The sequence below is a fragment of the Anopheles merus genome, chromosome 3R (assembly GCF_017562075.2).
Source record: "Anopheles merus strain MAF chromosome 3R, AmerM5.1, whole genome shotgun sequence".
Taxonomy (NCBI): Eukaryota; Metazoa; Arthropoda; class Insecta; order Diptera; family Culicidae; genus Anopheles; species Anopheles merus.
Genome location: NC_054084.1, coordinates 13,826,098 through 13,851,901, shown reverse-complemented (window position 1 = coordinate 13,851,901; position 25,804 = coordinate 13,826,098). Strand labels below are relative to the sequence as shown.

The 25,804-nt window shown below is 43.7% G+C and overlaps 5 protein-coding genes across 8 annotated transcripts in view; 2 read left to right on the top strand and 3 right to left on the bottom strand.

Annotated features, from left to right (window-relative positions):
- The first annotated feature begins 548 nt into the window (after window positions 1-548).
- LOC121596894 (CD109 antigen-like) lies at window positions 549-5,156 on the top strand. The gene is made up of 8 exons (XM_041922260.1): window positions 549-652; window positions 735-2,166; window positions 2,227-2,379; window positions 2,441-2,571; window positions 2,632-2,927; window positions 2,991-4,588; window positions 4,660-4,813; window positions 4,893-5,156. Exons 1-8 carry the CDS (start codon window positions 582-584, stop codon window positions 4,928-4,930), a joined length of 3,873 nt encoding a protein of 1,290 aa, XP_041778194.1. The 5' UTR covers window positions 549-581; the 3' UTR covers window positions 4,931-5,156.
- A 1,895-nt stretch (window positions 5,157-7,051) lies between these two features.
- On the bottom strand, window positions 7,052-7,992 carry LOC121596895 (probable NADH dehydrogenase [ubiquinone] 1 alpha subcomplex subunit 12). The gene is made up of 4 exons (XM_041922261.1): window positions 7,796-7,992; window positions 7,487-7,664; window positions 7,328-7,412; window positions 7,052-7,259 (listed from the first exon to the last, which is right to left on the bottom strand). The coding sequence occupies exons 1-4, from the start codon at window positions 7,888-7,890 to the stop codon at window positions 7,186-7,188; spliced, it is 432 nt and encodes a 143-aa protein (XP_041778195.1). The 5' UTR covers window positions 7,891-7,992; the 3' UTR covers window positions 7,052-7,185.
- A 2,382-nt stretch (window positions 7,993-10,374) lies between these two features.
- On the bottom strand, window positions 10,375-11,668 carry LOC121597075 (serine/threonine-protein phosphatase 2A activator). Its single transcript, XM_041922569.1, has 3 exons — window positions 11,559-11,668; window positions 10,978-11,486; window positions 10,375-10,905 (listed from the first exon to the last, which is right to left on the bottom strand). Exons 1-3 carry the CDS (start codon window positions 11,569-11,571, stop codon window positions 10,375-10,377), a joined length of 1,053 nt encoding a protein of 350 aa, XP_041778503.1. The 5' UTR covers window positions 11,572-11,668.
- A 114-nt stretch (window positions 11,669-11,782) lies between these two features.
- LOC121597074 (cryptochrome-2) lies at window positions 11,783-13,924 on the top strand. Of its 2 annotated transcripts, XR_006005375.1 has the most exons (3): window positions 11,783-12,108; window positions 12,184-13,669; window positions 13,731-13,924. XR_006005375.1 is itself a non-coding variant. In XM_041922568.1 (2 exons), the coding sequence occupies exons 1-2, from the start codon at window positions 11,870-11,872 to the stop codon at window positions 13,613-13,615; spliced, it is 1,671 nt and encodes a 556-aa protein (XP_041778502.1). In that variant the 5' UTR covers window positions 11,783-11,869; the 3' UTR covers window positions 13,616-13,924. The 2 variants fall into 2 exon arrangements, 1 of the variants encoding a protein (XP_041778502.1); XM_041922568.1 differs by having other exon boundaries at window positions 12,184-13,924.
- Window positions 13,925-15,273: 1,349 nt separating this feature from the next.
- The window catches only part of LOC121596974 (synaptotagmin-5), a 30,992-nt gene continuing 20,461 nt past the window's right edge, over window positions 15,274-25,804 (bottom strand). For 2 of the 3 annotated variants that reach the window (XM_041922405.1, XM_041922404.1), the window contains exons 2-6: window positions 20,293-20,533; window positions 20,019-20,200; window positions 19,523-19,890; window positions 19,317-19,437; window positions 15,274-16,773 (exon numbers count right to left, since the gene is read on the bottom strand). In XM_041922405.1, coding sequence (XP_041778339.1) covers window positions 16,109-16,773; window positions 19,317-19,437; window positions 19,523-19,890; window positions 20,019-20,200; window positions 20,293-20,501 — 1,545 coding nt within the window. In that variant the 5' untranslated portion in view covers window positions 20,502-20,533 and the 3' untranslated portion in view covers window positions 15,274-16,108. Of the gene's footprint in view, window positions 16,774-19,316; window positions 19,438-19,522; window positions 19,891-20,018; window positions 20,201-20,292; window positions 20,534-23,902; window positions 24,057-25,804 lie in introns of those variants that run through there. The other variant, XM_041922407.1, reaches the window with a different exon arrangement.

Sequence of the window (25,804 nt, the reverse complement as noted above, 5' to 3'; positions counted from 1 at the left end):
ATAGTCAAGTAAGTGTTCCAAAATTATGAAAAATCCTGTGAGAATCTGGTTTAGAGCTCGTTGCATCAACGGGTCGGAATCGTTAACTCGTATAACGGAAATTCGTAACTTGGTGTCAGATTGTAAGCATTCAAAGAGCAAACTATATAAAAAAGAATATAACATAAAATAATCCTATTTGAATATGAATTCAATGTGTTAAATATTAAATGTAACACAACTAACAGTATAATATTTAAAAAATAAAATAACTACATCAAATGAAGTACAAGCTAAAATCATACAACAACAATTCATACAATTAAAAACAACAAAACAAGAAAGTGTAGCGAATGTGTGAAAAACTGATGCGCTAGGAGAAAAAGCAACAAAAAGCGAATTTAAATAAATTAATACACACTTCAGAGCCATAGCCGAGGGCTGCCCTATCCTCATCGTAATACAGCCACTGATAACCTCTGCCGTGACACCGGGGAATCCCGTCTGTATCACAACAATCAGCTGCCGAACCCAATCCAACCATAGTCAGAGTCAGTCTTCATCTCACGGTGCACCAGCAAACATTAGCGTTCGTTTGCAAAATGTGTTTCCGCGTAGCGATTTATTGCTTGCTTCTGGGCACTGCGACACAACGAGTGCTGGCAGACGAAGGGTGCGTATATGCTCTATTCGGATAAAGCAATAAATGTGCTCGTATTCAATACGATAAGTTTCGATTTAATTACCCTTTCCAGGGATTACATTTCCATCTTTACCACCCGCTCATGGGTGGAAAACGAAGATGTAAGCATCATCCTGGCCAACATGGACAACGCTCCGGGTACTTTCGAAATCGAGAACATTGGGATGGAGCAAGGTGATGTGCTAGTGTCCACTACCGTCGATCCAAAGCACGTACAGCTGTACGTAATACCATCGGAATGGAGTGCCACCGGCGAGGAATCGATTCAATTAGATATCGTTACCTCAGCCGGACAGCCGGAAGAAGCGCGCCTTACCGCACAAATCGAACGCACCGCACAGCCGAAGGTTTTGATTCAGCTGAGCGACGTTTTCCATACGCCGGGAGATTTTTTGAAATATCGTATCCTGCTAACGGATGGCCTCAACAAACCATTGGGTAGAACGAAGCGACCCTTCAACTTGACGATAGTACTGGAACACGATACACAACAAACGGTAGTGTCTCGCGATGTACAGCTCTACCCGGGTGAGATTTATAGTGGCGAGCATCTGTTTGTGGACGATCGTGATCTAGGCAACTGGACCGTGGCCGTTACGATCGGTGAGCAGACGACGAGCAAGCAGTTTCAGGTGATACTGTACTCTGCTCCAGTACACCAAATCACGATCGACACCGGGGAGTTGATCACGCTACAGGATACGGAGATTACGATTACGATCGATGCTATGTACAGTTTCGGAAAACCAATTCGTGGAACGTTACAGATGAAAGTTTACAGTGATGAGAATCATGTTGTGGAACGCACCTTTCCTATTGCTGGCCGTAAGATGGTACAAATTCCCATGCAAGAAGTGGTGCGTAAAGTGAGCTCATCGGAAACAAAAACATTGAACATCAATGCAACAGTAACCACAACCAATGGATTAACACAGCGAACGTATAATCAAGCTCGAGCCATTCCCATGTACGCATCGCCGTACAAGCTGGTGGTGGAAAGAACGGTTGGATTTACCCCAGGCCAGAACGCGACCGTGTTTCTAAAGATTCTGCGAGCAAACGGAGCACCATTGAGTGGGCTTGAAGATGACACGGAAATAGTGTCCTTTACCACGGATGATTCCGGTGAAGTTTTCACAGCTAATCTAGAGTACCGAAACATGTCCGCCTCCATCACCCTGGAACCAGCGTACAGTCCACAGCTGTACGTGCGTATTCTACAACCCAAACAGTACCGCAAACGAGATGCTTTTAAGCTAGCGATCGTTGCGTCATATGCGATAGACGGTGTACTGACGATCATCCGGAAGCATAATGGTGAAAACGTTCCCCACTACATTGAGTGTAACATGCAGAATTATAAAGAAGTTTTCGTCCCGACCGTTCGACTTCAGGATGTGAAGCGTGTGTATGTGTTTGCACGGTTTGAGGGGACGTTAATACAAGCTTCAGCCTCCTACAACGAACCAGCGCTATCGGAGAAGGTGTGACTAGTTGGGATATTGGGAAGAGATTGTACACTAACACACTCGATCACTTCGCAGGTGCATCTATCAGTGGATGAGAGAAGCATTAAAGTGTTCTCCAATGAGGACGCATCCCGCGTCGGTATAGCGGTTTACGAAGGATCGCTTGATGCAGCTCAGCTGAAGAACATCTACACCCAGGCTATGTTCAATGGAACGACCCATCCCAAGGTAGGACTTGCGAAATGATTGGAAACTGTTTCGGATCTTTTTAACAACATTGTACTTTCAGATCGAAGAGATCTTTCCGCTATCCATCAATGACTTGATAGTTTCTCCTTTAGCGGAACAAAGAGAAGTAGATAAGCAACAAAATCCAAAGTCCATTAATCGTTTACTTTTGTGGGAGGAAGGCACCATAAGGTACTCGTGATCTTCTATCTTTTTAAACATTCATTGATTCTCTGCTTACTCCTTCAACAGCAATCGTCAGGCAGTTTTTCAGTTTATTCCTCCCCCTCATGTAAATCAGATGATTGTAACTGCGTTTGTATTTAGTCCCACCGGAGGACTCGGTATTGCGGAACCGATCCAATGGCAACGCCAGCAAGACATTGAGATTTACCTTCATATTCCGTACTCGGCAAAGAAGCTGGAACCAGTTACGGTGGATGTCTACATTGTTAATAATCGCAACGAAAAGGTGGATTTTGTGCTGGTGGAGTTGTTGAACTACGCTAACGAGTTCTATTTTCTCAACAACTCGGGTCGCATAGATGGTAAGTATATAGAGTGCATTTTTTAAAATATCTGTTCATACCCACTTCAATAACTCCCTACAGCTACCAAGAAAACCGTGTATGGGCGCCTTCGGCCAAACGAAGTTCAGCGCACTGAGTTCCTTATACGGCCCAAAAAGCTAGGCTCTATCACGCTGAAAGCGAACGCCTATACCGAAAGCAATTTGTTCGCTCGGGCCGAAACCATACTCCGCACCATTCCCGAGAGCGTACGGCGGACGGATAGTATCGTGCGGCTGTTCAATGTGGACAATTCCAGCCAACAGCTGGACGACGTCAAGCTACCGATTCCACGCACAGTCGACCCGGGGACGGAGAAGATAACCTTCACACTGGATCGTCAACAGACGGAAATGGCTACCCTGACGGCAAGCATGCTGCTGGACAAGCTCATCCAAACGGATCCGCTTACGATGGCGATGCGGGCAGCACTGACGCTGGAGGTACTCGCATTGGCCGGATTGCAGTGGAACGAACGCAAAGCGCTGGCAGAGAGGCAGATGAACGAATCGATCACCAAGATCATGGCCTACAAGAATGCCGATGGATCGTTCACGATACCTGATCATCATACGCCTTCGTCGGCTTGCTGGGACACGGCTATCGCTGTACAAGCTCTAACCTTCGCCAATGATCATCTCGGCAGTGCATCTCTTGCAGAAACCATTTTAAAAACGCTCCAGTGGATCAAGAGCAAACAAGCGCCTGATGGACGTTTTTGCACGGATGATGGTGAACAGAGCGAGCTGGAACGAGTTGAAAAAACGGCACACGTACTGCTGTTGCTCTTGCACATGAAAAATTACATAATGCGCCACGTGTCAGCGATTGACAGTGCAAGAAATTATCTGCTCTCAAGCACCTCCACGCTACAAAGCTCGTACCATCTTGCGCTGGTGGGACACGTGCTTCAACTTTCCCTCGAACGTCCCACGGGAACGGAAGATCGCACCATGATCAACCGGCAAGCGTCTCACATTTTGATCGGAATTTTGCAAGCAAGGCAACAAAGTGCTTCCGGTTCGAAGATGTGGTGGAACAAACCCAGTTCTACGCCGGACCTAGAAGCGACGGCATACGCTCTGATGCTAATGACATCCAAAAAGTACCTATTTGATGCCGGTCCGGTAGTGAACTGGATGAAAGAGCAACCGTACCGACGGGTGGTGAATGCTTCCATTACACCCAATTCGCACATCGCCCTACGGGCACTGATCGATTATGCCAAGCGTACAACCTTTCTCGAAAAGCGTTACATTGCGAAGGTGACGGCGAAGGACAGGACCGGTGTGATAGCACGACACGAACTAACTCACCGTGATAGTGGAAGTCAGGTTTGGATTCTACCGTCAAGCACACGCACGGTAAGCTTCACTATTGAAGGGACAATTTCGGGTGCGTTACGCATACACTACAGCTACATGGAGAGTGTTACGCTGCAAGGGAAAAAGTTTGACATTGACGTGCTGCGATTCGGCACCTCAAACGAGGACTACACCGATTGGCGCGTGTGTCTCCGCTTCCTGCCGAAAGGGTTCTACGAGAAGACGCGTATGGTAACGTGCGAGATCGCATTCCCGACCGGGTACATTGCGCTGGACGACAGTGTGGATGAGCTGAATCAGCTCGATGGTGTGGTTGTAAGTGTTTGTTTGAAGAGGAATAGATAACACGAAGCAATAATACACGATTATTACATCTTCCTTGCTAGGCCACCGTTTTAAGAAATGACGAAACGCAACTCTCGATAACCTTTGAGGAGATTGGCGTGCAGCATAAATGCTTCAACGTGAGCGGTTTCAGACAGAATATCGAAACTCGGCAACTGCCCGGCACGATCAAGGTGTTTGATGTAACCGATGAGTGTAAGTGTCTCGTTGATTTCGCTGCTTCCGATGAGCAGATCTTTAACATTAATCTTTTCTGCCATTGCTATAACTACAGCGAACGTTGCCTTCAAGCAATTGGACACAAAGACCTGAGGGAGTGAGCCCAACTCCAAACAAAACCTCTCGACGAAATGAACAACTTTGGAGAGTTTTTCTGTTTAAAGGATGATCCAAAATCGAGAAAATATTCGGATGAAAGTAAAGTACACTCTATTAGTCTTATTCTTATGAAAACATTGCCAGTGTTTTCACTCTATTAGTCTTATTCTCGAGTAAATGCATAACCCTTGTGCAAGTATTATTATTATAGTATTATTTATATTCCGAAAGTATTACAATTGTCAATAACGATTACGTTCCTTGTGGGACTATTCCAAAGATTCGATTCGTAGGTTGACGCTTTGGGAATGATGCGAAATAGTACTATTTACTAATAGCAAAATACCATCAATGGATAATATTTGGATAATATGCTGGAATGGCTTCGACCATTTAGCCTGATGACGGCACTCGCACGGCAAGTCGAACGGAAAGTGACACGGAAAATAGATCGAAGTTTCGAGCAGGAAGACTTGATTTTATACATTTGTATGCGTGTTGGATAGTTAAATAACTTCAAAAAGTTGAACAAGCGTTCATCATTTCGAATTCGTTGGCATTATTTCAATATTTTGCTGTTCGATTCCTGTTCCATTCAACTGCCGTTCGAGTCCCGTGAAAGGGCTGTTAATTTTCGCCGTTTTTCTATCAGAACTCATTTAAGACAGCTTCATCACATCTCTTAAAGAAGCTATCGCATACAAAATTAGCTAAACACTATACTTTATTATTAGATTCCGTTACCAGACTCTTTAATGATGTGGAAAATTAAGACATCAATTTCAACGTTCATCTAAACACATTTATGCAAAAAGATGTCCCTGATCCGTTTTTTTGGTTCGTTTGCAAGCACGTTTAGATCCTTTGCAATTATGTTTGTATCGACAACCTAGCAGCTGGAACTGGAAAGCATTCCTATTTCGGAATTATATCGCTATCGATAATTCTAGAAAAGGAAATTAATCCGGCATCCAGAGCTGTTACAGAAGTCGATTGAAAAACCGCGAAATCCGCTTCAAACCGTTTGAGATCTGCGCCAGATTTACAAATCCGCGCCAATAGGAATGTAACTTATAGTACTTATTGAATATGGACAGTATTGTTAGTGAAAAAACTTACTCTGTTTTATGTAAAAATGGAAGCAGAGTTAGAATGAAACCCTATGATCTCCGGGAAACGACCGAGGGGCATATGAGGTGGACCGAATGAGAAAGAACGCTGATACCAGATTTTTTTTCCTATGAGTTAAATGCGTTGTTCCTTTATCGCGATCAGATCAACGACTGTCTTCCACAGTCCGAGTTACCCCGATTCTTTCAGATATAGAACAAAATTATGATTAATCTGTTCCAGCAATTCACTCGTGAAAAGTGAAATAATTGGCTCCAGGACCGGAATTGCGCTTCTAAAATCGGCATATACGATAATGTTGTGAAAAAGTAGTCGATTGGTTGAGTGTTTTATTAATGTTAATATTTTTCAAATGCTTTGTTTCTAGAACAATATATTTTCGTTTCTGTCTAAGAAGGTTTTGTTGTTCCGCAAATAGAAAAGACAAGATTTTTTTCCAAGAAGGCAAAAACGCGCGAACTCCGCACAAAAACAATTTTTTTCCACGTGAATCTGATACGATTCCGAAATCAACTCCAGGATTGGAAACCTGGTAATTCCGATTTCGAGCGCACCTTTCTTTCCATACAATAACAGATTTTATAATATGTTTTTCTAGGAAGCCTGATAAGCCAAATATTGCAGTTATTTATCAAATAATTATTCAATCAGTAGATTGAATTAAGTATTCAAAATTGCCTGTTATTTTTGCAATCTCATGTCCCTATAATAAGTTCAGTTAAATATTGATTATCTTCAGATTAGTAAATTGCGAAAAAACGGAAATTCTGTTGTACACACATATTTTACCAACATTTACCCAAATCCTTGCCATTATACAGCAAAGCACATCATATTGGCCGCCCTATTCCGAAGATAAATGGTAAAATAAAATCTTCTAGACATAACACAATTTTTAAACAATTCTCAACATTTCCATCACCATTTATAGAAAGGAAAATCACGAAACACGATTAGAAAATAACAAAAAGCTAACTCACGCAGTAACACTTCACGTCGAAATTATGTTCGGACTGTTGTATTAACCATCGCGTAGCTGCTTCAGTAGCCACTTATTTACAATCTTCTACAAGCTGTTATATATTGTATCGAACGGTACACACGCCAACCACAACACTTCACTTCGGTAGCGACTTTTTCGGATCCCATGCTTCAACCTTCGGGCGGGTCGTCGAGTACGGCATGTAAGAAACTAAAAGAGAGGAAAAGCAATACTTTGTTCATGCGGCATCCATGGGCAAGGCCTGTTCCATTGCTTACATTTGGTTCCGGACTTATTGTCACTATGATCCAACATCCACGCGTAATGAGGGCGATTACCATCGCGATTCGGCGGCAGATCAGTCTGAAACGAAACAGAAAATCATCATTTAGTTAGTTTGTACGAATCTTCTTCCCGAATCCAAACACCCGGCTTACCTTGTAGTGCATCCATCCGAACCACTCGGCCGGGATTTGGGAACCGTCGTACTCCAGGTTCCAGTGCGGCGCATACTCGACCCAACGATTGCGGCCATAGAACTGGGACGGATCTTCGTAGTACTTGTTACCGTACTTGTCCTCGCCCACCAAACGGCCAGCCTTCATCTCGTCCATTCTAAAAGATCACACAAGCAGAAAAGATTATTTGTTTTGATACGTAGTCCGGCCGAACCTCCGGCGGAGTCGCCAAAGCATCGCTGGCAGCCGCCGCTATTACATAAGTTGTTTTGCGGTCCTTTAACACACCTGTACAGCTTGTACAAACTGGCACGGATTCCTCCATTGTCGCGGATGTAGTTGAACAGCTTGCCGAGTTTATCCAAACCTACGAAACGGGCCATTGTGTGCCGAAGAATAGGCAGAAACTCAGCGGACGAAAAGTGCACCAAATGTTTTCGCTAGACCCTGCAGCAGGCCGATATTTTGATGACATCGCGAGCAGAGTGACCAGAAATACCGATTTCTCTGTATTCCTACCGATTTTTTATATGCCTACCGATCCACAAATGACCGCCCTAAAACTACCGATTTTCCATTTATCTTACCGAAAATTACAGATATTTGATTTTTCAGTCGTTTAAGCTAAATCTGTGACGCTTGGGATGCTGTTTCAAGGATCGCTATCCTCATTTGTTACTTATCGCGCTGATGCACGTTTGTTTGCCTGGCACTTGAAAAATGCTACATGCGTTTTGAATTCAAAATTTTATCCGTTAAAATTTAATGTTCATAATAAGTAGAAAATGTCAGTTGCGTGGATTCCGAGAATTGCTCGTCAAAGAAAATCATTTAAATTTGAATTTGAATCTCGCTGTTCGCGGTTTAAGCTTACCCGACAGACAAAGAGAATGAAATTTTCAGGCGAGGGGTAGGTACCCAAATAGCCAGCTCGTACTTTATAGCTGATTTAAGGCTGTTTAACGAAAAATCGTTCCAATGTCGTACTTTGTGGCTGATTAAGAGATAGACGGTACTTTAAGGAACTATGGAGCTTTTTAACAGGCACATGGTACTCTTTGGAACTTTGCGGCTGATTAGCACTATGTGTAGGGTTCATGATGGAACTTGAAGGCTTGTTAAGAAAGGGTACTGAACTTGGTGGAACTTTATAGCTTTTTAATGCATGACATCGGTTCAAGGTGGCTCTTGTCAAAGTGTCAAAGACGGACGCCGGCAATAATCTCATTGCTGCTGCACAAGTTAGGTTCGTTAATTGAAGAATTAATGTAGAGTGAAGTGATTGTGAATTATCAGTAAATTGTGTAAAATTTTGTGTAATTCATCAATACAAAAGTTTTAAAAATATACATATGTGTTCAAACGAAACAAATCTTGTTGTTTATTTCATCGATGACGCTTGCTTGAAAATAAAACACAAAGAAAAATAATCCCTGGCATCTTGGCATAAGGAAGCTGCTTAGGCGCTGTTTGAAAGACCCACATAGAACTTTGATGCTGTTTATCTACTGCAAAAGGCGAATTAGAGCAGCGATCTTTAACGTGCCAAAATGAGCTGCTTAAGCAATTCTGGCTATTTGGGCTTGTTCTCGAAGGAAAATTTCCATTTTAAATCACGGGCTGTGTTCTAATAAACTAAAATATTTACCCAAATTGATCTCCACCAAATATTGACCATGCAAAACGTAAACAATCCATCAATACATATGCAAGCGGAAAACTATCTGTCAAAAGCGGAGCCCAGGGGGGGATCGCCAAAAGCGCTATAACTACACCTCATTATACATTCCACCTTGGTATTGTGCTTATTTTCGAGTCAAATTCAAGCGATTCTAAATTTTAATTTGACCGTTAGTTTTATAATAAAATGAAATAAACTTAATGAAGAAATGAAATAGAAGATAATATATGGTCGGCATTACTCGCTTACAGCATTAAAATATAGAAAGCATTGTTTACCTATGAAAATCGTTAACTTTTTGCATCAAAACGTGTGGAATACCCGGGTATGCCGGTTGCCAACTTACGTGTGTAAATCTGGTTGCCAACTCTACAGTTAACCTTTAAGTTGGCAACCGGATACCCGGGTATTTTTTTTCAACTTTAAACTGCAATAACTTTTGATTCACTGCTTTTATTGGCCTGAAATTTTCTGTAGCCCATCAACTTTTAATTTATGATTTTTTGGTGCATAACTTGTAATTTTAAACAGCCTATAAGTATTTTATTTTGAATTTTTTTAACTTTACCACGTAAGTTGGCAACCAGCATACCCGGGTATTCCATACATTTTGTATGGAGAATGACGTTTCTCTTCTTCCTCTTTTCGTATTGTGCTTATTTTTGAGTCAAATTCAAGCGATTCCAAATTTCAATTTGACCGTTATTTTTATAATAAAATGAAAAAACTTAATGAATAAATGAAATAGAAGAGACTGTATGGTCGGCACTACTTGCTTACAGCATTAAAATATTGAAAGCATTGTTTACATATGAAAATCGTTCATTTTTTGCTTCAAAAAGTGTGGAATACCCGGGTATGCCGGTTGCCAACTTACGTGTGTAAATCTGGTTGCCAACTCTACAGTTAATCTACCGAAAACTACCAATAAAATTTTGATGCGCCTACTGAAAACCGCCAAAATAATCTGGCCACACTGATTGCGAGGCCGAGAAACGTCAAAAGCTTTATAAGGGTGTCTTCTACTTTCGAATTTCATTTGCAATAATTTTGCAATTTTTAAAAACGACTTTCCATTTTGTATAAGTTTATGAACAATTTAAAAAAAAATCGTGCATTTATAAATTTCCAATATTTTATTCTTTGAACAATCACAAACTAATAGCGCGTGTAATACACAGTTTTATCACATTCCATCACCACCGGGTAAGGCGGGTGGCGGTGGTACTGCAGGCGGAGCCGGACGCTGCTGCTGCTGCCGGGGAAGCATTCCCAACCGCGGACTAGGCAACATTGTGCCCGGCTTGACCGTTTTCAGCGTAAGTATAGACCCGAAGTAAACGTGCTGAATTACGGGAAACTTCGACAGCACCTCCTTCTGGTACATCTTAATCAGCCCGGTACAGATCTTTGACCACTGCGGTACGGCACTGATGCTCCACAGCTGATTCGAGTGTTCGGCAAAGTGGCCCGTCTTCACCTGCTGTATGTAATCGATGCACCCGACGAACATCAGCTCCTTCTTGTACTTGGTAATCCATTTCTCCTCCACAAACTGGGCCGGTTCGATCGGGCTATTTACGGCCAGCTGCGCACTGCCCCAGATGAACGGCACGAACTGAAAGTCGTCCAAACTCCACACACCGTGGCTGCCGGCCGGCTCCATTCGGTACGTTACCTGCAGCTTTCTTGCCAGGATGATGTACTTCTGGAACAACTGCGAGCAAAAAGTGTAAATATATGGTATAGTATTCTTTTCTCTTCATTATAAGAAGCTACAGCCTCTTACCTTCAACCCGACAGCAACCTCATCTTTCCGCTCAACAGCCCCAGTCTTGAACAAGCACATCAGAAACATAACGAAAGCCAGCTCATGCCCCGTGCCGTAATCAATGCGCGTCGGATTCCCGAAACAATCGACAAAGTACACGCACAGCTCCTTCGCCGCATCCTTCAGCGTGTCCGGCAGTGCATCGCTAACGAGCTGCATGCTTTCCGATTGCATCTTTTGAAACCAGCTTTTGAACGCAACATTACCGAACCGGGCCGGCTGATCGATCGGTGGCGTTTCGATTGCCAGCTGCTCAAGCCGGTCCAGCGCTTGCATTAGCTTCTCCACGACGGGTGGAATTGCCACCTCCTGACTGTTGCGTGTACCCTGCAACGCAACCGACATGCTGCTAATGAAGCCGAGCAGATCGTAATAGCATTCCGACATTTGCCACAGCTCCATATCCATCGGTGATTTGATCAGCTTTTCCGGCACCACAAACTCCCGCTTCGGCTCTCCATCCGCACCTGCGGGCGACACCATTCGGTTGATAAAGGGTAAGAATTCCATCTTTTATTGAATATATAAAGTATTCTTACCGCTTTCTGCCATTTTTAGCTGCTTCAATCGTTAACTTTCTGCAAAACTACGCGTTTCGATGGCGGTCGGGGAGGCAGATTTATGTTTTTGTTTTGCTTTTGGTGTCAAAAAACGACGGGTGGAGCACGCACGCAAAGTAAACGCTGCCTAATGACAACCGAAACCGTTCTCCGTACGCTGTGAACGTGCTACACGCTGTTTTGCTTCTCGCACTGTTGACATGTGGTTTTGTGTATTTCGTCATATTATTTTGAAACCGTTTTAAATTCCGCTGCAAGCAACAATTGCCACGGCTTGCTTTCCTCCCGCAATGGCTAAACGTGAAACCATTGTGCACTGGTTCCGGAAAGGGCTACGAATCCACGACAATCCGGCACTCACGGTGGCGGTAGACAAGGTGCGAGCGAATCCCGCCAAATACTGTTTGCGACCGATATTCGTGCTCGATCCGGGCATACGCAAGTGGTTGCGTGTGGGACCAAATCGGTGGCGCTTTCTGCAGCAGACGTTGGCTAATTTGGATGAAAATTTACGCTCCATCAACTCCCGGTTGGTAGTTGCCGTTTGTGTATCTTCTCCTTACTTGGTTATCTTGCTTACACCCCCCCTGTTACATTCTTTCAGACTCTACGTTGTGCGGGGCAATCCGGTGGAAGTGTTTCCCAAACTATTCGCCGACTGGAACGTTTCGCTGCTTACGTACGAACATGACATTGAGCCGTACGCCGTCAAGCGGGACAGCACCGTCGAAGAGCAGGCACGGAAGCACCGGGTGGAGGTTCACATCGAAAAGTCTCACACCATTTTCGATCCCGAAGCGATTGTGAAGAAGAATGGCGGCAAACCACCGCTTACCTACCAGCGGTACGCAACGCTTGCTTCGGCTTGCAAAATACCCCAACCACTGCCAGTGCCTCAGAAACTGCCAGCGCAAGCAACGGCCCCCGAAGAGGACGAGGAGGAACGCAAAAACCCTTCCTGTTACGATCCACCAACGATGGAAGAGCTGGAAGTCGAGGAAGCGTCGATGGGACGGTGCAAATTCCCCGGCGGTGAATCGGAAGCCTTGCGCCGGATGAATGAGATCCTCAGCCGGAAGGCATGGGTGTGCAAATTCGAGAAACCGAACACATCGCCCAACTCCCTCGAACCATCGACCACGGTTCTGAGCCCGTACCTGAAGTTCGGCTGCCTGAGCGTGCGGCTCTTCTACAGCCGTATAGCGGAAACCATCAAGGGTCAGAAACACTCCCAACCGCCCGTCTCGCTGATCGGGCAGATAATGTGGAGAGAGTTTTATTACTGCGTCGCGGCGGTGACACCCAACTACGACAAGATGGTGGGCAACAGCATCTGCACCCAGATCGATTGGGACACTAACAAGGACCATCTGGAAGCGTGGACGCATGGACGGACAGGCTACCCGTTCATCGATGCCATCATGCGCCAGCTGCGCCAGGAAGGATGGATCCATCATCTGGCCCGGCATGCGGTCGCCTGCTTCCTTACGCGCGGTGACCTCTGGATATCGTGGGAAGAGGGACAGCGGGTATTCGAAGAGCTGCTGCTCGATGCCGACTGGGCGTTGAACGCGGGCAACTGGATGTGGCTCTCCGCGTCGGCTTTCTTTCATCAGTACTTCCGCGTGTACAGCCCGGTGGCGTTCGGCAAAAAGACGGATCCGGAGGGAAAGTTTATCAAGAAGTACGTGCCCGAGCTGGCCCGCTTTCCGGCCGGTATCATTTACGAGCCGTGGAAAGCGAATCTCGAGACGCAGAAGAAGCTCGGCTGCATCATTGGGAAGGATTATCCGAACCGGATAGTGGTGCACGAAGACATTTCCAAGGTGAACATTCAGCGCATGTCGGCCGCTTACAAGAGAAACAAGGCACAGAAGGATGGCGGAACGGAGGAAGACGATAGTGTGAGCTCGGGATCAGGTGGGACGCCCGGCAAAAAGCGACCATCGTCCACTGGATCAACCGCAAAGGGTAAAGCGGCACCGAAGAAGCGTAAAATTGAGGCAACTATTGAAAAGTTCTTGAAAAAGAAGTAAAACAAGCGCACACACACTGCCAGAAATACTCGAATACTTATCTCTTTCTCTCAGGTAAAATGTATTAGCGTTAAAAATCGTATCATATAAAATGGCAAGTATTTCCTTTTCACAGTAACAAGCTATAAACGCAAAATTAATCCAGTTTGACCTGGTAAAAAGCATGATGAAGGTAGAGTAAGAACAGTTATGCGCTTCAAATCTACAGCAAAAGATTTAAATCGAATGTATACAGTCTGTGGCGATATTTAATTTATTTCCAATAAATAAACGATTCGGTAAATTGTTTAAAATTGCTTCAACGTATATCTCTTTTTGGCACTATGCCTTAACCTAAAAAAACAATAGACAGAGTATAAAACATCCTTTGCACTTATATCGCGTGGAAGATATTTCAGAATTGTTCCAGGAGCCAACCGTAAGTGACCCGGAGTCGTTCGGATCGACCCAAAAGGTACAAGTAGGTTCAGTAGGTGCAACAACTCCGGTAGGTGCAAGAAAGCACAAGCGACTCCGACCCGTTGGTGCAGCGAGTTTGGATCGGGTATTTAATCTAGCTTGACCCGAGCCGACCATCATTTTGACCCCATGATGACCCCACTGTATTTGCGATAATGATTTGGGCGATCAAGAATTAAGTGACCAAGATTTTAAAGACGAAGAAGTTTGCGACCAACAACTATGCCAAAAGATTTTTGCGGTTAAGATATTTGCGACCAAGTAGTTTGCGACCAAGCAGTTTGCGACCATGAAGTTTGCGACCAAGTAGTTTGCGACCAAGTAGTTTGCGACCATGAAGTTTGCGACCAAGAAGTTGGCGACCAAAAAGTTTGCGACCAAGACGTTTTACGATGGCTGAATTATTATTATTATTATTATTATTATTATTATTATTATTATTATTATTATTATTATTATTATTATTATTACTTTTATTTTTATTATCATTATTATTATTATTATTATTATTATTTATTTATTGTTGTTATGAGTCGATAGAGCCGATAGTCGATCGCCATTTAGCAATCCAGCGATGAAAGAGCACTGTGCATTGCGTCTTCTAACCAAAAGAGGCTCAAGGCCTAGAAGACGGCACCGCGCAGCATACGGAGGCGGAAGATTATTGCGATCCTGCCAGGGAAGTAGGCGTAGGGCATATCGCGTAAGCTTACGTTGAATCGCCTCAAGTCGAGCAATTGAAGAAGCAGTAGTTGGGCTCCAGACTACGCACGAATATTCCAGAACCAAACGAACGATACTATTGTAAACAGCTTTGATGCACATGGGGTTGCGGAATTCATTAGTTGTCCGGATAACCACGCCAAGTAGTTGACTTCAACTGGCTACAACGTCATCGATATGCTGGTTAAAGTTCAAACTTGAATCAATAAGAACGCCCAAGTCTTTGGCATGATTTTGTCGATTAACTGCAGTGCCGGTGGTATGAATTGGCTAGGTAAACTCTGTATCATTATCCACATTAGAATAGTCCATAAGGACCAGAACCCTTCACTGGGTATGTTGTTAAGTCCTACGATCCGCTCAATTTACTACGCAGCCATCGCTACTCGGCCTAAAGGCTAAGATCAAAGTGTAGTACTACGCAGCCGGCCAAAGGCAGTGTCGATAAGCTCAATTCAAAAGACAAGATACTAGAGTACATAATATTTTATTTTGGATTGTTGTTTTCACATCTACTAAATACATTTTCCTCTCTCTTTTTTGTGTGGTTGTATAAATACGTTTCATTTTCTTTTAATATATGGTTCCTGCCATATGTTTTGTGTTTCTTTCTTCAAATGATCTGTTCTGATACTATCCGAATACAATGCCCCATCGTGTTTTACTTCTTCCTCATTGTTCATTGATAGTCCTTCCCGAGCATTTTAAAACATGTACTGCACTTGGGTGTCCAGCTTTTTTTTCTTTCAGGCTGATATATGCTTTTGTTTTGTTGTATTGTATACATGTATATTTATATCTATATATATATAATATGTAAATATTTAACGTGCTGAGTGTGCGCTGTATGGGGAGCGTCATGAAGGAACCAACGTGATTTATGGCGCTCCGGAATAAGTGCGTCCAGGAAGTGGGTGATGGGGAAGTTGGTGGCCATAAAATGTGTGCCACGAGTCAGTTAGTGCGGATATAATTATGCCACAAAATCCCATTTTTTCATGAAGCCCATTTTGAATGCCTTCATGCAGCATGCGCAGACTTTTCGTTGCGGAAATTAAAAACCTTCTGTGCTAAATGGTGTTAAATCAAAGAGAACGACCCCCGCTGCGTGTTCTGTCCCACCAATATGAGTTGCAGTTTTGAATGCTCCAAAACAAGCTTTACGATTATTACGCTTTGGTAGTGTAAAACAATTAACAGTTTTTGTGATTGGTATCCTTGAACCCAACAGGACATGATACAGCAAAATCAACAAAGGTCCAGCTATGGTGCACCATGCCAGCGTGAGATTGAAATCCATTGAGCTCGCGTTCACTTCTTCTTCGACGGCGTGTCCGACTTGAGCTTTAGCTCGCACAACGATATCCACTGGGCGGTGGCGGCCCGCGTACGGAACAGCTCGTCGAAGAACTTGCGATTTTCCTGCCGAAACTCGGGCCCGCTGCCAACCGTCGCCCGGCCTAGGGTTTCGTTCTTGCCCAGCAAACTGTCGTGCAGCACCTGGAACTCGATCGAACAGTCGCGCAACGTCTCGCGGCTGACGTCGAACGTGAGGGCCTCGTTGTACACCGGTGCGGTCGTATTGCGGGCTACCGTTGTTTTGCGCTTCTTCAGCCGCCTGCCGTCCGCATTGTACAGGCACACCTTCACGTACGGATCGGACGAGTTGCGCGTACCGTCGATGACGCGCAGATTGCGCGCCTTTATGATGACAACCGTAAGCTTCTCGGCTGCGGGTTGGTAGGAGAGTGAAACCATCAAATCGCCCAGGTCCTGCTTGTTGTCCTGCTCGGTGTACGGTAGCAGCGGGCGCCAGATGTCTATCCGCTCGGCCAGACACACCTGGGCGAGCGGGAACTGTACGCCACCGATGCACACGTGGCGCGAGTACGCGTCGAAGTCGAACAGGAGTATCTCGAGCGTTCGCCGGCCGATCGTGGCGGAGCGTACCTCAAACACAAAGTCCTCGTCAAACACTGGAAATGGGAGGGAGAAGAGAAATTGAACGTAATTGTCTTAGTTTCATTGTTTTCAGAACTTCGTTGGAGGAGCGGTACAACATTAATGTAAAAGTGATTAAAATACATGTAAAAGCATATTCATTTTAACAAATCTTCTTTAAAAATGTTCATTTTCTGTCTCTTTAATATACCCCAAAACAAGAAAAAAACTCTCAATGCAAAAATGTCTCTTAAGCTTCCTGAATGTCTGCGTTATTATGACCAGACCACATTGTACATCGGTATCAGTTTATGTATGAATTCTTATACAAAAACAGTTAAGAAACTGCACAATAAAATTTGTTCAAACGCATTCAGAAAACCATCTTCATCATGAGCGGAACGCCTTGAGATGCTTCCAGTGCGCTGCGAAAGACATTTACAATATCCCTCTTTATTACAAGAAAGGTCAGCGCATAAAATGAAGGCGCTTGTTTGTTGGTCAGTCTGATGGCTGGATGGAAAAGTTGAAGAGTTCATCTTATGACCATGACCTGGAAAACTGGTGCAACCCATCAAGTCATGAAAAAGTATCTGGATTTGATGGACTTGGCCTGTTGTGAGATCGGTTATGTCCAAGGCATCAAATAATCATGGTCAGTTTTGAAAAAGAATAATAACACTGGAAGATAATATCACATTTTCGAAGCTATGCTTGATTTGTAAACCATGGAAGCCAACTGTCTAGGTACAATGTACATTACATCAAGGTCATTACTGCAATAATAGTAACAACAGCAAATTGGAAAACACGTACAATGCAAAATAATTGTGAATAATTGAATATTTGTTGTGTATTTATTTTAATAGTTTTATCAAAGAAAGATAATTTTCATTTTAGGAAACCGAGCAAAATGCTCCATGAACATAAGAAATTACAGCGGATCCCTTTACAACGAGTTCAATACTTTCCAGTGACTCACTCGTTATGGCTCATTTTTATATGATTTTTATGAAAATTGAAACAATGGGTTCCAGGATCGCAAATGTGCTGATAAAAATGAACATATACGAACAATGTTGTCATTATTAGTATCGGGAAGATAGACTTTTTTCCATGCGGCAGATCTTCACCATCTTCGCCATGCGGCATATCTTGGAGAAGATGGCAGAATACATAATCATGGTAGTTGAGTTGCGCGCAAGGATGCTGGCGGCCAACCGGTCATTCTACAGCCTGAAAAAGCACTTCACCTCAAAGAACCTGTCGCGACGGACGAAGCTGGGACTATATAGTACCTATATAGTACCAATACTCACATACGCCTCTGAGACATGGACACTGTCCAAATCTGACGAAATCCTGCTGTCCGCTTTCGAGAGGAAGATGCTCAGAAGGATCCTTGGCCCCATATGTGTGGAAGGACAAAGGAGGAGTCGTTATAGCGACGAGCTATACGAGATGTACGGTAACCTCATGTTGTACGCACGGAAACGGACGACCCAGCCCGTAAAGTCTTTTAAGGCCGTCCACAAGGACAGAGTACGCCATGATAGGCCCAAATTGAGGTGAGGATGGCGTGGAGGCAGGCCAAGACTAGACACTTCTGAGGCAGGCCAAGACTGCAAAGCGGGAGCGCCGGATAAGTAAGTAAGTAAGCTTAGACATAAGGAAGAAGAAATCATCGGTAAGGTTTAATGCCAATGGATTTCAAATTTCTAGAATTCCCTAACACTGTATGTGATATAGAAGCACGTTTTCAAGAATAAGTCTGGCATGATCTTGTGGGCTTCCAAGATAATCAGGCGTATTCTACTTTTACAATACAGTCATCATCCTAAATGTTATAGTATTAATGTCGATTGTTCCTGTTCTGATCCTTTTCTTCGGAAGTTTGCCCACGAGTCTGTAGAAGTCTATCCAAAATAATTAAAACACAATTAATTAAAGCAATCGTTCTGAACGACCACTGAGGTTACCACTGAGAACGTAATTTAAAACAATGCCAGCAACATGTAAAGGGCTGTCGGTATTGAATAAAAGATGTCCTAAAACGGTTGTCTATTGCAATTCAAACAATGCTTTACTCGTTTTGGGATTCGTCTATCGCAATATTATATAAATATTTCAACACGTTTTGCACAATATTCTTCTATTTTAGATTCCATATTATTTTAAGGGTTTATTTTGTAAAGCATTCGTTCATCAGACCACTTCCCTACGCCGCGACATGTATTCTATGAGAATATAATTACTAACAGGAAAAATGTACGAATGCCTTTGTATTTCATTTACAACGAACTACTTAACCCATATAACAATGGAACTGTGCAAACATTTCAAAGAAACTGTTACATTGTAAAGTAAGGACGCTCTTACGACTGTCCTCTCTTCACGGAACGGCTTCATCTGATGGACGGGGTTTTAGAGTTCGTTCGAATACTGCATACATAATCCCATTACATCATTGCTCCACAATCAGTTCCGAGCCATCCATTATGTCAACTGATTGTGAATCTTCGTACAACCAGAACCCACAATCTCTTCCCCTTGGTTCAACGATTGTCCCGCTACTTACCAGGGTTGAGCGTTTTCTTGTGAATTCTCGTCTGCCACATATTGTTCCGGTCGGGCAGTAGCCTTATCTTGGCGTACGGATCCGCCGTCCCACTGAAGTCCTGCGGCTGCAGGTCCTGTGCCTAGGGGGAGAGACAGAGGGAGAGAGAGAAGGAGAGAAAGGGTTACTTATTTGACGTGTCGTTATGAAAGCTCACCCGCCATTACCTCGACCAGCTTCACGTTCAGGATGCCCGCCGCCGGATCGTAGCTCAGTGTCAGATGGATCGCACCGCGTGCATCCTCACCGCCCAGCTCGTCCCGGCTCACCGTACTGCACGTACTGGCCGAGTCTAGCATATCGATCTTGGTGCCTTGGCTCGTGTCAACCTTGCCTGCTGCTGCTGCTGTCGTACTGCTGCGGCTTCCGCCGGCCACCGTCGACACCATCGAGGTTGTCGGTTTGGCCGGGCTTGACGTAACGAGCACCACATGTTTCCCGGTGCTGGCAATGGCGACCGCACCGCTGGGTGCCGCTATAACTGACCTACTACTGCTGCACGCCGAATCTCCGCTGTCCTCGCCGGTCGTTTCCTCTGCAAAAAAAAAACAATACCGAAAACAACGCGACGAGCATTCACGTCAGTGGCCTTGTGAGTGGTCGACAGCGACGACGACCGGAGTAAAAGAAGCAGCGCTTTTCATCTTCCCCCGCTTCACTTACCATCCGATGTGTCAATCAACTGGCCCCGGCTGTCACTCTTCCGGTAAAGCCCCTGCGACGCCCAGAACGGGGGATGGTCCGCACGCGCCTGTGGACTGCCGTGGGCTCGGTTTAGGTAGCGTGACGTCCCGGCGACCGCATCCACGTTGTACGCAATTGGGCAGGTGATGTGTCCCTCGTGGCTACGCGATGGGAGCAGGTCGATACAGTCGGGCAAACAAACACCATCAAACAGGTGGTTTCGGTGACTAGTTTCGAGCTTCGGTCGACTTACCTGCCGCGCTGGGCCGCCTCACGCTCTTTGGCCGATTCGAGCAGATTCTTTTCGTACCAGTTGAGCCGGTACCGCTTCGAGCAGGTGATGTAAATGAGCAACCCGAGCAGGGACACGACCAGGAACGATACCGAACCGTAGATGGCTATCTGGGTGGGATTTACGCCATCCGACTGGCTGAACCAGCTGGCGATTGGCGGTGACTTCATTGTGCGGAGAGTTGGGCGCCTTGTTTATTTACCTATCGGAGGAGCATGAAAGTAGACAACCAAAATAAAGGTAATTGAATTGAATTGGTCTGGCAAAGGGGGTGATTCTAGGAAAATGGTGCCGCATTATTATCTTTTCATTTGCTTTTTTTTTAAAGGAAAGTTCAAATTATTACTGCTGGCGATAATGGGGACAACAAGAGTGGTTGGAAATTTGATAAACTTTCCGAGCCAGCAAACAGTGCAGTGTTTCATCATTCTGTTTTGCGTTGGCATGTGAGACCCAGCGGATGATGATACCTGTTTGTCGAGAGCTTTTTGCAACGGTTGTTGTGAGAAAAGTTTGTTTCATTTCTGTTAGTGCCTTGTTCAGTATACCGAAACATGTTTTAATATTCTTCTTCCTTTCAGTTCAAGCACAAAGTTCGCAACAACCGATGCTGTATTAGTTTTGAAAAGAGTTTCAGGGTGAATATTGGCTGTATTTTTCTTGCTCATTGATGCTCGGTGCTAGTTTTGCACATTAAATAAGGTGAACGCTTTAAGATGGCTTGAATAAATATGCAGATCCTTCACTAATTAAATATAAGAGTTAAATAAGAGAAGTTTGCCAAAACTTTCCATATTAGGTGCTGATTTATTTAAATTTAAATTCTATTTATATTTATATTTCTATTTTTATGATCAATTCATTCAAGCGAGCTTAACAATAGAACAAAAAATCTGAAATTGGAACAAAACCAACATTCGTAATTGGGTTCAATGCCACTGTAAGAATTGAAAATGTCGAACATAAACATGATCAATTACACTAAATGGTTAAATAAAAGGATAAACTGCTAAATGGATTTACAAAATGGCTGTAAAAAACATGTTTTTTGGAGTTGGAAAACGATAAAAATACTCCAAGATGTGCAATATAAAATGTGCATGCTTTCTAACTGGCATTGGCATGTTGAAGATGACTCTTCGATAGGCTGGTCGAGAATTCAACAAGAATCCATCCAGACTTTAGAAAAAAAGGCTAAAAAACCCTGTAAGGATTTTTAAAAAATTTCCTTATTACCTATTGAAAAGCAAAAAAATTCATAATTTACAGGCAATTGAAAAGCTATAAGTCAGTGCAGACTGCATTGAGTTGTGCTACGATGTACTCCTGTACAGAAACACGACCAAGAACAGCGAATTAATCAGGGATATTCCACTGTAGACAGGATCTACTATCATTATAGACTAAGATTATGTTCTACTTCGGATTATTTGGAACTCAAAATGGACAGTGACAGGAATCAGACTGTGCTTTCAACTAGAAAACAAGATTGATACCTAGTTCATGATAAAGTCAGAAGTGAACATTAAGACAGGAAAGGGAACTATAACAAGATCGAAATGTAGCGAAATAAAATCGACGTGAGTCGGGCCATAAATTGATTGAAGCAGCGATGGGACAAAATTTCCCAGTTGCCAAGTTTCAACTGCTATGTTAGTGATAAATAATTTTACATACAATTACATTACATAAAAATTTAGACTGGAACCAAAACAATTGTTAGTGTTGCATCTAGCACATATGTTAGAGAGACGGCCGAAGAGGAATGTTTCGGATTAAATCAACCGTCACTAACTCGAACACTTATTCAACACACTTTTTGATACCTAAGCACAGACTACCGAATTGGTGTGTGTCCCAGGCTCACGAAACCTTTGAGAGCACAATAATATTATTCATTAAATTCCTATATCGAGCTTACGCCCTCGTAGCTCGCCTTCTTCTTCTATTTGGCGTAACGTCCTACGCGGATATGCCGGCCTATACAGGCTTTCGAGACTTAATCACTTAGACTTAGCTTAGGAAACTTAGCTCACCAGTTCTACTCTAATAGATCGGTAACGATTGATTTCTAGACTTGGGATATCAATCATGCAAATACACAATTGTTAGTATCGAAAATAGAGAAAGTACTGGAAAAAAATATAGTTACAGCGACAATTAGATGATCTATATACGATCAGTATAGTATAATTTATCAAATAGTATAAAAGGAACCAGACTTTTTTATTCAGTAGGGACGGCTTTGCCGTATTGCTTAAAAGGAACCAGACTTCTACGAAAGAAAAACATATATCCAATTCGGTGTATAGGCTTTTGGCACAGCGATGGAGCAACACTTCCCTATGTGGCTTTCAGGCGAGTGACCGTGATTCAGATCAAAACTAACGAGAATAGGCAGAATTATACTTCAAATAACAGTGTGTTATTTCGGTATGATTGTCATGATTGGAACACAAAGAGGTCCTCTATAGGAGAGAGCTTCTTATTAAATGTAATGATTGTCGAGCAAGATATGTAAATACTACAGCAAAAACACTTAAATTTCTCTCACCAACAGCTATGAAAAGAAAGCCCCAAAAATTTAATCAAATTCATCTGCACGATTTATCTCCAACTTTTTTTTTGCTGCTGCTGCTGCTGTGTCTGCCTGTTAACCGCATTAACTCGGCTGTCCACTCACAGGCTCATAAATACCCGCCCTCCCATCGTACAAGACACGTGCCGGCCGTGTACCATCTATCATCCTGCACGCTAACTAATCCTGACGTCATCGTTCAATATTTTCCACCCTGCTTCCTCCCTAGGAGAGACATAATTGAATCAAAAAGCATATTTCTGACGTGATCGGCATCGCTAATGATGCTTGGCTTCCATCTTATTCCCTCCTCGCACAAAACCGCTATCAACCAACTAAACGCACGAATGAAATTCCTCAGCTTTAATGTGATCGAGCGAGGCGCACTGTAAGGGACCGTACTGTGGTTAGCAACTGCGAGTGCGAAGGAATGTGTCGTGATCATTATCGCACAGCAAACACGGGCAAACACATCCTTTGGGACTGAAGCGCGTCCTGCCGTCGTTCCCGCGGGAATTCTAGTGTGGCGTTTCGTTGAGGAATTTACACGCCCCCTTTTGCCTTTGCTAGTCGGGTCCCCCCCCCTCCCCACCGCCTTTCTCGTCGGTGGCCTTCTTTTTCCGAGTATTGCGTGCACGTTGATCTTTAAACGACACGAGACCATCATACAGCGACATACCTCCCCTATCTGCTGCCGTTTGTGCGATATCTCGAGCAGGAAAACGTCACAAGAGCCGACGCGCTTCCAATTAGTGAAACCCACACATTGCCCGTTGTTACAAATTGTCAGTGGTACAACACATTCGTCTCAGTGTTTATCTGTTAACACACCAACAACAAGCCAGTAGCGAATACAAGCAGATGTAATGATATGCTCGTTTTACACACCCACAAATCAATAGCAGATACAATTTCCATTCTGGAATAAACAAAAGCGCTCTCACAAACAACTGAGAGGTCCATCATGAATTTTCTCCATGAAAAACAACTTACGCGGTGGCGTCGAATATTCATTAACCGTTCAATAACGCGAAAAGCTTTACTTCTTCGTACGAGTTTCGAATCAAGGACAAGCATGTCTGTTAGCACGTTTACTTCCAACCACGGCCACCACCACGGCTCAAAGAAACCGACGTCAACAACGAAACAAAAACCGCTTTACACTTCACGATCGCCACTGATGAACTTCATTGAAACTGAAACATGTTTTACATTCCGTAAAAAGCTTCATAAACAATTCAGCACAGCTTTCTGCCCATCATCATCATTAAAAATAACTTTCACGATGCAGTAGAAACACTAATACCGCTCCGTTCCGCCCGTTTTTTTTGTGTGTGTTGAGAATACACGCACACAAGCCAAGCCTGTTTGTGTACTTTAAAGTATTACCCCACAAACGTAATTACCGCTTGCTGCAACATACATGACGGCATTTTGCGTCATTTTTTTGTTCTCCTTACACACACACACACTCTCGCTCTCTATTTCCATCTACTATTAAACACCACTTAGCCTTATGTACACAGGCGGAACGGACCTTTAACACTGTGCTCGTGTGCTGTAGGTAAGTGTGAGCGAGTGATGGTGGTAGTAGCAGAAAATTTGCTCAACAGGTTCGATTTGGAACATAGAAAAATAACCCAAACAGTTCGACTGGGAAGTATTTTTTGCTTCTCTTTAAAATGCCTCATCAACGAGTTGTACGTTGCAGAGGCTAATGATGCACTAGTTAACTTTTATGATTGTCGATAGAGTTTCCTGTTTCCTGCGTTCTCGTTCTTCACTTTCGTTCGTGTGCTATAAACGTTATTAAAAGGAATTTCATTAGTTAATTATTATTTTATAGAAATTGCTCAAGGTTAAGGTTGGATTGGCTAATCAAATGAGTTTACAACTCTATTATATTGTACGACCTATCGTATCGTAACAGATGACCAAACCAACAATAAGATCATTTATTCAGCTCTATCTATTTCTAACCTTTTTGTGACCCACCTTACCGGTGGTGACCTTCTCTTTCTATTTTATCCAAAAAAGAAGAAAGCATTATCCCCTAAATTATCACCCGGTTTTTTCGGGATGATTTATGGGGTGATTTTGTGTTTTTTTTTCTCGCTTTGTCCCCTTTTTTACAAAGAAATAACGATCTAACTTACATATCCAGCAAGCGATTTCCCGAACAGCAGGGAAGATTAACATGGGCCAGTAATGCAAACGAGCGAGCGATGCAGGAAGTGACCGTAAAAAAAAACCTTCCAACAAGAAAATATTATATTATATTTCATGATGTAAATCCTTAGACCGTTTTCGATGAAATATCTTGACCAACCGCTGCTGCTGCCCTTGGTCCTGGTGATTCCTGCCGAGATCCGTGACTGGTGGGCGCTACTGCTACTTCCACTTGATAGAGGAGGATGGGATGGGGGAGGGTTGCACATTTTTCGCACAAACCCTACGGATGGAATGTTTTCATGGATGGGGCGAACACAACACAGCGCCGGCAAACGGTACGTGCCGTTCGAACCGTGGTACCCCTGGTTGAGCAGGGTTACTTGAGACGCGTGACACTGCCGGCTACCGCTCAACTTTCCATCCATCCTTCCTTCCCTTCGGTCAATGCAGCTAAAACCATCGGTCTCGGAAAAAAAGTTGTGCTGCTTAAAAGAATGGCTTCAAGTGTCGGCATGTGTTGCCAGTGGGGGTATGTCGGCCTCGCCGTGCGGTAAGAAAACATCCTTCACGGCAACAACAACAACGACAACAACCATGTGCACCACTTGAGCTTAAAGGATGGAGCGCTGTGTACTGCAGCAATGCAAGCAAACGGCAGTTGGCAGCAGAGACAGTGAGTAATGTGTTACTTGTGGAGAAATAACGCAAAGAAAAGATGCTTTG

Coding starts and splice junctions, on each gene's coding strand:
- LOC121597075 (XM_041922569.1), bottom strand. Junction 10,906..10,977: donor AGGTTGCTGTCGGGTTGAAG/GTAAGAGGCTGT, acceptor TTTTGCTCGCAG/TTGTTCCAGAAGTACATCAT.
- LOC121596894 (XM_041922260.1), top strand. CDS start 582: ATGTGTTTCCGCGTAGCGATTTATTGCTTGCTTCTGGGCACTGCGACA. Junction 653..734: donor CGAGTGCTGGCAGACGAAGG/GTGCGTATATGC, acceptor TACCCTTTCCAG/GGATTACATTTCCATCTTTA. Junction 2,572..2,631: donor TGGGAGGAAGGCACCATAAG/GTACTCGTGATC, acceptor CTCCTTCAACAG/CAATCGTCAGGCAGTTTTTC.
- LOC121596895 (XM_041922261.1), bottom strand. CDS start 7,890: ATGGCCCGTTTCGTAGGTTTGGATAAACTCGGCAAGCTGTTCAACTAC. Junction 7,413..7,486: donor TCGGATGGATGCACTACAAG/GTAAGCCGGGTG, acceptor GTTTCGTTTCAG/ACTGATCTGCCGCCGAATCG. Junction 7,260..7,327: donor CAATAAGTCCGGAACCAAAT/GTAAGCAATGGA, acceptor CCTCTCTTTTAG/TTTCTTACATGCCGTACTCG.
- LOC121597074 (XM_041922568.1), top strand. CDS start 11,870: ATGGCTAAACGTGAAACCATTGTGCACTGGTTCCGGAAAGGGCTACGA. Junction 12,109..12,183: donor TTACGCTCCATCAACTCCCG/GTTGGTAGTTGC, acceptor ACATTCTTTCAG/ACTCTACGTTGTGCGGGGCA.